Raw genomic sequence first — 14976 nt, forward strand, 5'->3', positions numbered from 1 at the left:
TGGGAGCTGAGGGGCGCCTCTGCCCGGCCGCCCCTACTGGGAAGTGAGGAGCCCCTCTGCCCAGCCAGGAGCCCCTCTGCCCAGCCAGCCGCCCAGTCCGGGAGGGAGGTGAGGGGGTCAGCCCCCCACCCGGCCAGCCATCCCGTCCGGGAAGGAGGTGGGGGGGTCAGTCCCCCGCCCGGCCAGCCGCCCCGTCCGGGAGGGAGGTGGGGGGCTCAGCCCCCCGCCCGGCCAGCCGCCCCGTCCGGGAGGGAGGTGGGGGGGTTCAGCGCCCCCTCCCGGCCAGCTGCCCCGTCCGGGAGGGAGGTGGGGGGGTCAGCCCCCCGCCCGGCCAGCCGCCCGGTCCGGGAGGGAGGTGGGGGGGTCAGCCCCATGCCCGGCCAGCCGCCCCGTCCGGGAGGGAGATTGGGGGGGTCAGCCCCCCGCCTGGCCAGCCACCCGGTCCGGGAGCTGAGGGGCGCCTCTGCCCAGCCGCCCCTACTGGGAAGTGAGGAGCCCCTCTGCCCGGCCACCACCCCGTCTGGGAGGTGTACCCAACAGCTCATTGAGAATGGGCCATGATGACGATGGCGGTTTTCTGGAGTAGAAAGGGGGGCAAGGTGGGGAAAAGATTGAGAAATCGGATGGTTGCCGTGTCTGTGTAGAAATAAGTAGACATGGGAGACTTTTCATTTTGTTCTGTACTAAGAAAAATTCTTCTGCCTTGGGATCCTGTTGATCTATGACCCTACCCCCAACCCTGTGCTCTCTGAAACATGTGCTGTGTCCACTCAGGGTTAAATGGATTAAGGGCGGTGCAAGATGTGCTTTGTTAAACAGATGCTTGAAGGCAGCATGCTCGTTAAGAGTCATCACCACTCCCTAATCTTAAGTACCCAGGGACACAAACACTCTGCCTAGGAAAACCAGAGACCTTTGTTCACTTGTTTGTCTGCTGACCTTCCCTCCACTAGTGTCCTATGACCCTGCCAAATCCCCCTCTGTGAGAAACACCCAAGAATGATCAATAAAAATAAAATTAAATTTAAAAAAAACAAAAACAAAAAACAACAACAACAAAAAAAACTTGGACAGTTTTGTTTCTGGTAATTTTTAGAGTTCTAAATTATGATTCTACTCAAGAGGATATTGTATGCAGCATTTTCAAAGCTACCTCATCCTGCGTCATGTTGTGGTTACGCTTTGGGAGAGGAAGCTATAATCTTATACTGAGACTGTAATGAATGTATTAAAGTAATTTTCAGTAGCTTTCTATTTTAGAGTTACCTGAGAAATTATGACACTCTTTTCCAAACAGGCCAACCTGCTTTATGAACATGATTTCCATAATTTTAACAATGGGGAGGCCAGGCACGGTGGCTCATACCTATAATTCCTTCCAGCGCTTTGGGAAGCCAGGGCAGGAAGATCACTTAAGCCAGTAGTTCAATACAAGCCTGGGCAAAATGGTAAAACCCCATCTCTACAAAAAAATACAAATATTAGCCAGGCGTGGTGGCACACACCTGTAGTCTCAGCTACTCAGAGGCTGAGGTGGGAAGATTACTTCAGCCCAGGAGGTCGAGGCTGCAGTGAACAGTGATCACACCACTGCATTCCAGCCCAGGTGAGAGAGCAAGACCCTGTCTCAAAAACAAACAAAACAAAACACAAACCAAGGGTGAGAGACATGTTAGATCTTTTTGTCCTCGTTACAGATGTAAATGATCAGATGGAAAGAGGGAAGTATTTAGAGTGAAAAACTTTTGGTGGAACACACACAAAAATAGGAAGATCAGGTATAACTGTTCAAAAAAAAGAGTACAGCAGTATAGAAGAAAAGGTATCCATGATAATATGGAATAACGATTTCAGAGCTGGTGCTGGGATTTCAGAGATCTTGAGCTGGGAATCAAAAGATGGGAATTTCAGTCTCAGATGTGCCACTCCTTAGAGGTTTAATATTGACTAATCCCCGGGGGCTCCACTTGGTGGTGTTCGCTATTTAAAAAAACAAAAACATGTGCCAATGATCTTCCATGTGTTTCTGACTTGAGCCTCACCCCTGAGTCTGAAGACTTACCCTTCCATTGCTTTGCCCTTCAAGTTTGTGCCCATTAGCAAAGATAAATTTTCTCCTTGGGATCACTGCTGTGTTGATCTCAGGAATATTTGGCATTGAATTTAAATAATATATCTTTCATATGTGTGTACATTAGGGAGGCTGAGAAAGTTGTCTTTTTGTTTAAGGTGTCCATTTTTGGGGGACAGGTAGCAGCCTACTCCACAATCCACACAGAAGCTGGAAATAGCCCCTAGAGAATTTCCACATGTCTAGAGAAGATTAATTTATACATTTGTATCTAATCAACATTTTTTAGCTTACATAATAGTCTATATAATTATGGGTACTGAACTGACATCTGGCATATGCTGTATTTAAAAATGTGAGGTTCAATGAGAACACATGGACCCAGGAAGGGGAACAATGCATACTGGGGCCTGTCAGGGCGGGTGGGGGAGGAGCATCAGAAAAAACAGCTAATGCATGCTGGGTTTAATACTTAGGTGATGGGTTGATAGGTGTACCAAACCACCATGGCACACATTTACCTATGTAACAATCCTGCACACATACCCTAGAACTTAAAATTTAAAAAATAATAAAAAATAAAAATTTGAAATTCAGAACATAAACTATTGGTTTTATTATTCATATTTTCTTAATTCCAAAATTATTTTCTGAACTATAGTTTATTAGATAATTCTGATGTAACACAATTTTCTAAGAGGAAATTTAATTTTTACTTTTTAATTAGGGCTCTTTGTTCTTCTTTTTGAGAAAGCCAGTGACAAATAATTTATACATTTAATTAGAAGAGACTGGGCTTGAATTTTTTAAAAGTACTAGAAATGTTAGCCATTATATATGTTATCTTTGAAATGTTTTAGACACTAATTACCTAAACAAGGAGCAAATAAGTTAAATCTCTTGGATTTTAATAAGAGCTAAAATGTACAGTTATATTTTCTGGTTTTTTAAATTGTTACAGTCTAAATTTATCCTACAGTCTAAATTTCTAGTGAAGAAATGTATGTGCCATCAATATCAGGTTCTTTGTGGGTACTCACAATTCCCCTTGCCTTTTATGCAGTGAAGGTGGGCAACATGTGTGGAACAGAAACGATGTTGTTTTCTTTCTTTTGAATCTCACTATGAATCTAATACTTCAAAGATTCCTAACTTTCTGAATGCCATTATTAGTTGGATTCACAATGGCTTACCAGGTACAGAGTTGCCCAGTGTGTCTTGGAGTGAACTACTGAGAGTGGTATGAGGGAAGTATTCTCAGCCAGCGCTGAGTGGGGTAGACCGCTTCCAAAGAGGTGATGGGGTAAGCAGCACACACAATGTAGCATTTTCATTGCAAAGGGGAGGTTTGTGCTGGCTGTCCTCCTGTGGCAGGTCTGCTCGCAGGGGAGGCTCCAAAGTTTGGCTTTGCTGGGTTTGACGTGAGAACTGATGAAATATCTGTAATGTAGTATCTTTCAAGGATTTATATTGGTTGGATTTCTGTGTAAATTTTCATATCCCTTTGACTGCTTTACACCATACAAGCTTTGTATGCTTAACAAAATCTATTAACTTTTCTGTCGCTTTCTCATTTAGTATCTGCCTTTCTGGCCTTTTACTTTTTATTATTGTTTTTAGTTTAATGAGATTATGGTTAGAGAGAAAGATGTATGCATGATTCCACTTCTTTGGAATTTGTTGAGATTTTCCTTATGGCTCAGTACGTATATACTTGGGCGGGTGGTGAGTTCTGTCACTTTGGAGAGATGTTTTTTCTACACATTAGGTCAAGCTTGTTAATTTTCTAGACAGATATAGATCTTCTAGGTCTATGCTGATTGTTTTTGTCTGTTTTATCAGATACTGAGATATGTGTTTAAATTGCCCTCTTAGGGTTGCAATGTTGTCATATTTTGCTTTCATGTATTTTGACTGCTAGTTATTAGATACATTAAAATTTTAGATTGCCTTTTCCCTTGGTTTATTATAATTTTCATCATCATATTGTGACCTTAAAAATCTCCCATATTGCTTTTTGCCCAAAGCCTATTTTATCTGATAATAATATAGCTAACCACACTTCTTTGGATTAGGTACATATGACGTGTATCTTTTTTCATTCTCTTTCGGTCTTTCTATAACTTTATGTTTTAGATGTCTTTTCATACTGTTTATTTTCTAATTCTGTCCTTTTTTTTTTTTTTTTTTTTTTTGAGATGGAGTCTTGTTCTGTTGCCCAGGCTGGAGTGTAGTGGTGTGATCTCAACTCACTGCAACCTCTGCCTCCCAGGTTCAAGCGATTCTCCTGCCTCAGCCTCCCAAGTAGCTGGAATTACAGGCATGCACCACCACGCCCGACTAATTTTTGTATTTTTAGCAGAGACATGGTTTCACCATTTTCATCAGACTGTTCTTGAACTCCTGACCTCATGATCCGCCTGCCTTGGCCTCCCAAAGTGCTGGGATTACAGGCGTGAGCCACATGCCTACCCTAATTCTGTTTTATAGTCATTTTCTCTTAACTATTCAGTCCATTTACATTTATTATGATTGTTGGCACAGTTTCATTTATAACTTTCATCATATTTTGTGCTATTTGTTCCATCTGTTTTGTATTTCTTCGTGTCTTTTTTGTTTCTTTTTTTCCTAATTCCTTTCATATTCATGGTTATTCTATTGCTCTTGAAATACATATTTTATGTGAATACATTTGTGAATTGACAATACTTTATTAACAATGAAATATACGATTTCACTTTTTTTTTTACTACAGTTGTTGCTGCTAAGAAATTAGCTGTCAGAGCAACTGTGCTTCTTGAAGGAAATACTCTGTAAATCAAGTGAGGACCTGCTTATGCTTTTAGCTTCTTGTGGGATTTCCCTCCTGCAACCTGCACTCCCAGCTGCAAATACGTCCTCAATGCCCTCCTCAGATCAGTGGGGTAGCAGGTAGATGGGGGAAGTTATTGTTCACATCTTTTATACTTAGTTGTAGGCACTGGGGGCTCCTACCTTAAATTGGGTCTGGATAAGGGATTCTTCACTTGACTATTTTTATTTTTAAAAACCAACTGGACCTACACATAGCACCACACACCAAAGATAATTACAAATAGATTAAAACTCTAAATGGGAAAAGAAAAAATAAGACTTTCAGAACAAAATGTAATAGACTCTCTTAGTGATGTTGGAGGAGAGAAGCATTTCATAAGATACAAAAAGCACAAATCATAAAGGAATAGATAAACTGAGCTACACAGAGCATGGTGGCATGCATAACTACAATCCCAGCTACTTGGGAGGCTGAGACAGAAGGATTGCTTGAGCCCAGGAGTTCAAGACCAGCCTGGGCAACATAGCAAGATTGTATGTGTATACACACATACAGACACACACACACACAGAGTCTTATATATACATATTATATATTATATATAAAGTGGCTACATTAAAATTAAGAACTCCTGCCTATCAATAGACACTGTAAAGAAAATGAAAAAATGCACATGCACATGAATACACACATACTCACACACACACATATTACAGCAAAGCAAACAGGACAAAATGTTTACTGTTTAATCTAGGTGATGGAAACAAAGGTGATTATTACAGCTTTCTTTTCTTTTCTAATCTTTGAAACATTTTATAATAATAGGTTGTAGAGGATTCAGAGTTCCTACAAAGCAATAGGAAAAAAACAAGTTTAAGACTTCACAAGCACTTTTCAAAACAGGAAGCCCAAAAAACGAGGTAAATAGAAAAAGATGGTCATCCTCATTAGTAATCAGAGAAATACATGTTAGAACTACTATAAGAAACCATGGCTGGATGCAGTGGCTGGCGCCTGTAATCCCAACTCTGGGAGGCCGAGGGAGGTGGATTCCTAGAGCCTGTGAGTTCAAGACCAGCCTGGGCAACATGGTGAAACTCTGTCTCTACAAATACAAAAATTAGCCAGGCATAGTAGTATGCATGTGTAGTCCCAGCTACTTGGGAGGCTGAGGCAGGAGGATCACTTGATCCCAGAGGCGGAGGTTGCAGGAAGCCAGGATGACAGAGTGAAATCCTCTCTCAAAAAATAAAAAATAAACCACTTTAATGCCCACCAGATTGACAAAAATTTTAAGTTTGCCTATGTCATATGTTTGTGAAGATATGGGTTAATAAGTACTTCCATACCCTGCTGGTGGGAGTATAAATTGATACACACACATGCGCACACACAGAGCCCAGAAATAAGTAGACCAACAGAACCAAATAGAGCCCAAAAAGAGACATGTCAACTGATGTGACAGAGGTGACACTGCAGAGCAGGGGAGAGAAGACACACTTTCACTCAGTGATGTGGGGAAACTGTGTGTGTGTGTGTGTGTGTGTGTACTCACGCACGTGCAATGAGGCATATTTCAACACCCTACACAGTGGTCCAAATGAACTATAGTTTACACAATCAGCATGTAAACTAATCTAGCTTTAAAAGCAAAAGAATTAAGTCTCAAAAGAATGTGGCGCCATTCCATTTATATAGAGTTCAGCATTAAGAAATGATCAATTCACTGTTTAGCTAAATAATATTTCATGGTATATATATGCCACATTTTCTGTATTCATTCATCCACTGATGGACACCTAGGTTGATTCCATATCTTAGCTAAGAGATTAACAACCGGAATATGTGGACAAAGAAAATGTAGTACATATACATCATAAAAGAACTATGCAGCCATAAAAAATTATAAAATCATGTTCTTTGCAACAACATGGATGCAGCTGGAAGCCATTATCCTAAACAAATTAAAGTAGGTACAGAAAACCAAATACCATGTGTTCTCACTTATAAGTGAGAACTAACATTGGGTACACATGGACAGAAAGAAGGAAACAACAGACACTGGAGACTTCTAGAGGGGAGAAGGTGGACAGGGAATAAGGGCTGAAAAACTACCTACTGGATACTATGCTCACTACCTGGGTGACAGGATCAGTCATAACCCCAAACCACAGCATATACCCATGTAACAAACCTGCACATGTACCCCCTAAATCTAAAATAAAAGTTGAAATTTTAAGAAATAACCAGAATATATAAGGACTTCAACTCAAGAGCAAAAAAACCAAATAACCCAATTTGAAAATGGACAAAAGATCTGAATAGACATTTCTCAAAAGAAGACATAAAAATTGCTAGCAGGTACATGACCAAAGACCCAACAACACTAATCATCAGGGAAATGCAAATCAAAACCACAATAAGATACCATCTCACCCCAATTAAAATGGCGATTATCAAAAAGACAACAGATGATGGCAAGGATGTGAAGAAAGGACAACTCTTCCATACCGTTGGTGGGAATGTAAATTAGTAAAGCCATTATAGAAAACAGTAAGGAGTTTCCTCAAAAAAAAAAAAAAAAAAAAAAAAAAAAACTAACTAAAAATAGAGCTACCATATGATCCAGCAGTCCCACTGCTGGGTATATATGCTAAAGAAAGAAAACCAGTATATCAAAGAGACAACTGCACTCCTGTATTCCCATCTTTATCACAGCACTATTCACAATAATGACTTTTACACTGTCAACAGGATCCCTAAAAGCCTTCTCTCTCCCTTGAGTTCTTATATTTTGTTCTTTTGCATTTATGTGTTTGACATATTCCACTTTATATTTTTATTTTCACTCCCACAATAGGTGAGGTCTGTGTGTGAATAGGAATTTTTTCATCTGTGTGCCTCTAAGTGCACCTAGCTTGAAGCTCTGAATGTTAAACCCAAACATGTCTTTTGATGATAGCTGAGAATGACTTAATTCTCATATTATTGACAAAGTACAACTGATAATATACATCATATCCCATAATGACAAATGACTAGGTATTCAAACCTACAGGCTGGGAAGAGTTCAAACTTTTCTTCTGGATCATAGGGGAAAACCTCAGGGAGTTTTTCTACACTTGGAACATGATTCTGTTACCATATAAAGTAGGAAGCAATGAACTCAAAAGAAAGATGTTTATCCTGATATATCTTTCTCATTCCTGAAGGAATGTTTTCACCTATGGCTTTGCCTTGGGTGAAACAATGTCAAATGATTTAACGCAAATGGAAAATGCCAACCTTTTAGGTTAGTTTCTAAATCCTTTACATAGTTACACGTGGGAGCTACATATAGATGAGCTGGTTGGTTGGCCAGCTGGCTGGCTTTCAGCCATTAACAATTGCTTAAGAAATGATGTGAATAAACTGAAAAATCACATCACATAATAAATACTACTTAATATTAAAATCAATGGATACTAGAAGCTTCCCTGTTTCTAAACCTCAAAATGGCGATCTGACAAGATAATCATGGGTTGTCTCAGGCTCACAGAAAATTCGCTGCATACACCTTGCTTACTAAACTGGTGTATCAATAATTTTAAAGGGGGAGTGCGGAGGGTAATTAAGAATATGCTATTGAATGTTAGTTACATTGTTTATATAAGCTACCATTCCTTTAAAAAGCAAGACATTTAAACAAGTGAATGAGAAAGCTAGATCATTTTTACACTTGCTCCACTGTAGGTCGCTTGCTCATGATAGGTTGTCGGGATTATTTAAATTCAGGAGCAATACTTGGTTGACAAGCTCCTGCACTGCTGCAGGCTACAATCCTCATACAGTGCCTGAAGGGTTATTACAATTGCCAGCATCTACAGAGGACAACAAAGGAGCCTTACCCCTTCCCGAAGGCACCTCATTAGCACTGTGTATGCAGCCAAGGGAACAGCCCAGCACTCTCTAGGGTTCTTTTTTTTTTCTTCCTAAAATGAAGTGGGGAAAAAAAAGGCAGTGAAGCTAACAGCACGAAAGATATTAACCCATTCAAGCAAATGGCACAGCTCCAAGTATACAAACTATCTAAAACTTAATAGTCTATTTAAAGTATTACTTACTATCTGATGATAACGACTATATCAAGGATCTTTTACTGCATTGTACATACAAGATATTTATTCTATTTCTCATTGCATTATATATGATGTGGGTAAGATCCCCTCATTAGAAGGTAGATTTAAAATATTGAGAAATGACAATATGATCCAATATGATCTGACAGATAAATCAATCTAATGATAATTGTAGATGATAATACAGATACAACTATCTGAAAAGTATTACATTATCTGGAATGATTTGAAAGCATAGAAAACACAAGTTTGAGTAATATCTCAGGATAATTCACAAGCACAAGTAAAAGGTATTATGTTACCTAGTAAGACAAAGAGCTAAATAAAATGAGCAAATAAGCGGGTACACTGATTTTAATGACATGAGCAATAATTCTCTACCAGAAGATTAACCAAATTAGTGTAATAACCACAAGCACACTCCTGCAACCTATCAAATACAATCAGAAAATCAGGTACCACACAGAAAGATGAAAAAAACTAATTTTTTAAAGCAGAAAAAAATAGGTTCTACTTACGGAACATACTCAAGATTGTCCAAATGACAGAATTAGTACATTATTAATTTACTTCAGCTACTATGAAAAACAGTTTGGAGATATCTCAAAGAACTAAAAACAGAACTACCATTTGAACCAGCAATCCCATTACTGGTTATATACCCAAAGGAAAATACATCATTCTACCAAAAACACACACACACTCATATATTCATCGTAGCACTATTCACAAGAGCAAAAACATGGAATCAACTTAGGTGCCCATCAACAGTGAAGTGGATAAAGAAAATGTAGTATATATCCACCACGAAATACTACTGCAGCAACACGGATGCAGCTGGAGGCCATTATCCTAAGCAAATTGAAGCGAGAACAGAAAATCAAATACCACGTGTTCTCACTTGTGAGAACTAAACATGAATACACATAGACAGAAGATAGGAACAAAAGACACTAGAGACTACAACAAGTGGGGAGGGTGGGACAGGAGTAAGGGCTGAAAAACTGCATATTGACTACTATGTTCACTACCTGGGAGGTAGGATCAGTTGTACCCCAAACCGCAGCATCATCCAATCTATTCATGTAACAAACCTACACGTGTACACCCTGAATCTAAAATAAAGTTGAAATTTTAAAAAAAGAATTAGTACATTACTAATCCAAAAGTATTTTACACCCATGAGACGAATCATGACCCATTAAAACCATTCCCTTACTTGATTATAGAATTCCACATATGGTTATACCCTGGACATTATGATCAGGAGCTGCTCCAACTCAAAAATCACTAATTCACACTAAATTTAACTTGCAAACACAACTTTCTTTCCTTCCCTTATTCTTCCCTTATTTAAAATGCCCACCACAACCCTTAACATCAGTGGACTCTGTGCCCTCTCCCTTGGCCCCTCTTCTTTCCCTCAACAGATCACCTACTTCACTCCCAGCCACTTAGAATCCCGTGCCCATCATTTAATCACTCCTGCCCAAAACCTGAACTATCGGTCTCTTTAGTTGTCCCTTTACTCTTGTTTGGGAAACCTCAACCTCTGAGAAAGCCAGCTGCTTGTTTTCTCTAAGTCTGCTCTCAGACAACTGGGCCCTTAGAGAAGGTGGCACCAGAGAGCACAGAGTCCATTACTTACTTGGGATCAGCATCCTCAGGGGACCTTCAACATCCATCTCCAGCCCTACTATTTCTCTTATCACCACCCTCCCTGAAAAGGCTATTTTAAAGCTATGACGCTCCCACCACTTCACCTACTCTCCTCCTTCACAGATAAAGAGAATGGAAGTTCTGAGAAAGGAAAGACAAACTTTCCTCCACATAAAGCCATCTGCTACTTCTGCCCAATGGTTATAACAGGACAGGTTCCTCCATTCCTGTCCCTCCACTTGGGCTCAGGATCCCATCCCCATCCTCCCTTCTTCAGGGTCATTAGCTAATGGACTATCACTTATTGCTCCTAAATTTTCAACATCTTATCCCCTCTGGGTCTTTCCTGTTTCCACCTGAATAGGGTCACGGTATCTCATTTTGAAAACAAGACCCTCCTCATCCCTTGGCCCCTTTTCACAACTATCCTCACTTTACACTGACTTTCTCAGTTTCCTCACCTTCCACTAACTCCTCGCCCACTCCAATATGACGACTTCTATCTCCCTCATTCCAGGAAAAATAAATAAATATATAAAAAGCTCTTCCTGAGTTACCAGTGACTTTCATGTCATTAAATCCAACAGATCCCTCTTAGTCCTTTAAATTGGGCCTTAAACTACATTCACCCCTACTGACTTTCCCTTTCCTGAAATACCCACTTCTCTCTAATTTTGCTCCTGCGTTGCTTACTCTTATCCAGGCTCTCAGAATCCTGTTTTCAGTCTCCACTCTTCTCTCCACATTTAAACCAGAATTATCTTGTTGGCATGCAAATCAGCTGACATAATTACCCTCTTAAAACTCTTTAATGAGTTCCCCTTGCTCTTCGGATCAAGACCAAGACATCGGACTGGTGAGGAGCCCTTCATGATCATGTCCCTGCCAGTCTCTCCAACCCTGCCTCCTTCCTCACTTCTCTCCTGTCCCACTGGCCTTGGTGCAGTTCATGCATGAAAAAAGCACCTACGGTGCACCAGAAACTCTTCTTAATAACGGCCGTAATCCGTAATGAGGCAAATACATTTTCTTCCTTAATAGTGCTTAGTGGAAGACTGAGATTTTTTTTGTTTCATTTTGTTTTTCTTGTTTTTTGTTGTTTGTTTCGTTTTGTTTTTGATACCAAGTTTCGCTCTTGTTGCCCAGGCTGGAGTGCAGTGGCATGATCTCAGCTCACTGCAACCACCACCTCCTAAGTTCAAGTAATTTTCCTGCCTCAACCTCCCAAGTAGCTAGGATTACAGGCCTGAGCCACCACACCCAGCTAATTTTTTGTAGTTTTAGTAGAGACAGCATTTCGCCATGTTGGCCAGGCTCGTCTCGAACTCCTGAGCTCAGGTGATCCACCCGCCTCAGCCTCCCAAAGTGCTGGGATTACAAGCATAAGCCACCATGCCCAGCTGAGATTTTTTTTTTTTTTTTTTGAGACAGTCTCGCTCTGTCACCCAGGCTGGAGTGCAGTGGCAACATCTCGGCTCACTGCAAGCTCCGCCTCCCGGGTTCACGCCATTCTCCTGCCTCAGCCTCCCAAGTAGCTGGGACTACAGGCGCCCACCACAACACCCAGCTAATTTTTTTGTATTTTTAGAAGAGACGGGTTTTCACCATGTTAGCCAGGATGGTCTAGATCTCTTGACCTCATGATCCACCTGCCTCAGCCTCCCAAAGTGCTGGGATTATAGGCATGAGCCACCACGCCCGGCCGAGATTTTTTTTTTTAAAGAAGTAAACAAAGTAAGTCAGTCAAGATAATGACGAGTGCTATAAAGAAAAACAGCAGAGTAAGAGGTTGCAGAAAGACTGTAGACAGGCTGGCTCCATCTCAGATCACTCATAGACAGGGAAAGGCTTTCTGAAGGGATTTTTGAGCACACAGAAAATACAAACATCTCAGAAGAAAATATTAGAAGCAGGAGAAACAGCAAATGTCAACATAGTGAGGCAGAAGCATGGCATAGTGGGTTTAAGGAACTGTGGGGAGGTCAGTATAGCTGGAAGGAGTGAGTAGGAAGATAGTGAGGAATTAGGTCAGACAGGTTCTGAAGAGCCAGCCCAAAAGGGCCTAGAAGGTAATTACAGAGACTTTGGCTGTAACAATGAAGAAAGAAATTATGGGATAAAACAAAAAAGACAAAATAAGAATACCTGAACTCAGGGTGATAGGTATCCTTGACAAAATCAAGAAAAACACAAAAACTGAAAATGTGTTGCCTTATAATACCCTCTGCAGAATCACACTCTGGTCTTCTGTCTGTAAGCCTGAAACCTTAGGGTGTTACTAGAGAGCCAACAAGACTCAGGTTGTTGTATTATGTATACTATATATAATCACTTCAGCTCAGTACCAACAGGTTAGCACTGACCTGAGATTTTAATGTTTATTATAGTCAAACTGACAATTCCACAAAGCCCTCATGTCCTGAAAAGTTATTTATTTTTGTAGACTCAGGGACTTAACTTCCTTTTCCAGTTTGCTATCAGGAGACGTAGTTAAATGTCATGGCCACATTATCACCCCTTTATTCAAATAGCCTAGCTTGTATTCAATTAAAGTATATACCAAGGGCTGGGCATGGTGGCTCACGCCTGTAATCTCAATACTTTGGAAGACTGAGGCAGGCAGATCACTTGAGGTCAGGAGTTCAAGACCAGTCTGGCCAACGTGGCGAAACACCATCTCTACTAAAAATACAAAAATTAGCCAGGTGTGGTGGTGTACACTTGAAGTCCAAGCTACTCAGGAGGCTGAAACAGGAGAACTGCTTGAACCCAGGAGGTGGGGGTTGCAGTGAGCCAAGATTATGTCACTGCACTCCAGCCTGGGTGAGAGAATGAGACTCTATCTTTAAAAAAAAAAAAAGGAGGAGCCAAGATAGCCAAATAAGAACAGCTCCAGTCTACAGCTCCCAGCATGAGCGACGCAGACGATGGGTGATTTCTGCATTTCCAACTGAGGTACCAGGTTCATCTCACTGGGGAGTGTCGGACAGTGGGTGCAGGACAGTGGGTGCAGCACACCGAGCATGAGCCAAAGCAGGGTGAGGCATTGCCTCACCCAGGAAGCGCAAGGGGTCAGTGAATTCCCTTCCCTAGTCAAAGAAAGGGGTGACAGACGGCACCTGGAAAATCGGGTCACTCCCACCCTAATACTGCACTTTTCCAATGGTCTTAGCAAACAGCACACCAGGAGATTATATCCCACGCCTGGCTCAGAGGGTCCTATGCCCATGGAGCCTCGCTCATTGCTAGCACAGCAGTCTGAGATCAAACTGCAAGGCAGCAGCGATGCTGGGGGAGGGGTGCCTACCATTGCCAAGGCTTGAGTAGGTAAACAAAGCAGCCAGGAAGCTCGAACTGGGTGGAGCCCACCGCAGTTCAAGGAGGCCTGCCTGCCTCTGTAGACTCCACCTCTGGGGGCAGGGCATATCCAAACAAAAGGCAGGAGAAACCTCTGCAGACTTAAATGTCCCTGTCTGCCAGCTTTGAAGAGAGTAGTGGTTCTCCCAGCACACAGCTGGAGATCTGAGAACGGACAGACTGCCTCCTCAAGTGGGTCCCTGACCCCCGAACAGACTAACTGGGAGGCACCCCCAGTAGGGGCAGACTGATAACTCACAGGGCTGGGTACTCCTCTGAGACAAAACTTCCAGAGGAACAATCGGGCAGCAACATTTGCTGTTCACCAATATCCGCTGTTCTGCAGCCTCCGCTGCTGATACCCAGGTGAACAGGGTCTGGAGTGGACCTCCAACAAACTCCAACAGACCTGCAGCTGAGGGTCCTGACTGTTAGAAGGAAAACTAACAAACAGAAAGGACATCCACACCAAAACCCCATCTGTACATCACCATCATCAAAGACCAAAGGTAGATAAAACCACAAAGATGGGAAAAAACAGAGCAGAAAAACTGGAAACTCTAAAAATCAGAGCACCTCTCCTCCTCCAAAGGAATGCAGCTCCTCACCAGCAACGGAACAAAGCTGGATGGAGAATGCCTTTGACGAGTTGAGAGAAGAAGGCTTCAGATGATCAAACTACTCTGAGCTAAATGAGGAAGTTCGAACCCATGGCAAAGAAGTTAAAAACCTTGAAAAAAAATTAGACAAATGGCTAACCAGAATAACCAATGCAGAGAAGTCCTTAAAGGACCTGATGGAGCTGAAAATCATGGCACAAGAACTATGTGACAAAGGCGCAAGCCTCGGTAGCCAATTCGATCAACTGGAAGAAAGGGTATCAGTGATGGAAGATCAAATGAATGAAATGAAGCAAGAAGAGAAGTTTAAACAAAAAATAAAAAGAAATGAAAAAA

The 14976-nt window shown here is 41.5% G+C and overlaps 1 protein-coding gene across 19 annotated transcripts in view; it reads right to left on the reverse strand.

Moving 5' to 3' along the window:
• ULK4 (unc-51 like kinase 4) overlaps nucleotides 1-14976 on the reverse strand; it is a 714793-nt gene that overhangs the window by 559144 nt on the left and 140673 nt on the right. For 16 of the 19 annotated variants that reach the window (XR_010155166.1, XR_010155167.1, XM_063805611.1 and 13 more), the window contains one exon: nucleotides 8774-8857. The exons of the other annotated variants lie outside the window; for them this stretch is intronic. Coding sequence is in view for 14 of the 16 variants with exons in the window: in XM_063805611.1 (XP_063661681.1) it covers nucleotides 8774-8857 (84 nt within the window). In the remaining 2 variants the exon portion in view is untranslated. The remainder of the gene's footprint in view (nucleotides 1-8773; nucleotides 8858-14976) is intronic. 19 annotated transcript variants of the gene reach the window in all.

This window comes from Pan troglodytes, chromosome 2 (genome assembly GCF_028858775.2).
Source record: "Pan troglodytes isolate AG18354 chromosome 2, NHGRI_mPanTro3-v2.0_pri, whole genome shotgun sequence".
Taxonomy (NCBI): domain Eukaryota; kingdom Metazoa; phylum Chordata; class Mammalia; order Primates; family Hominidae; genus Pan; species Pan troglodytes.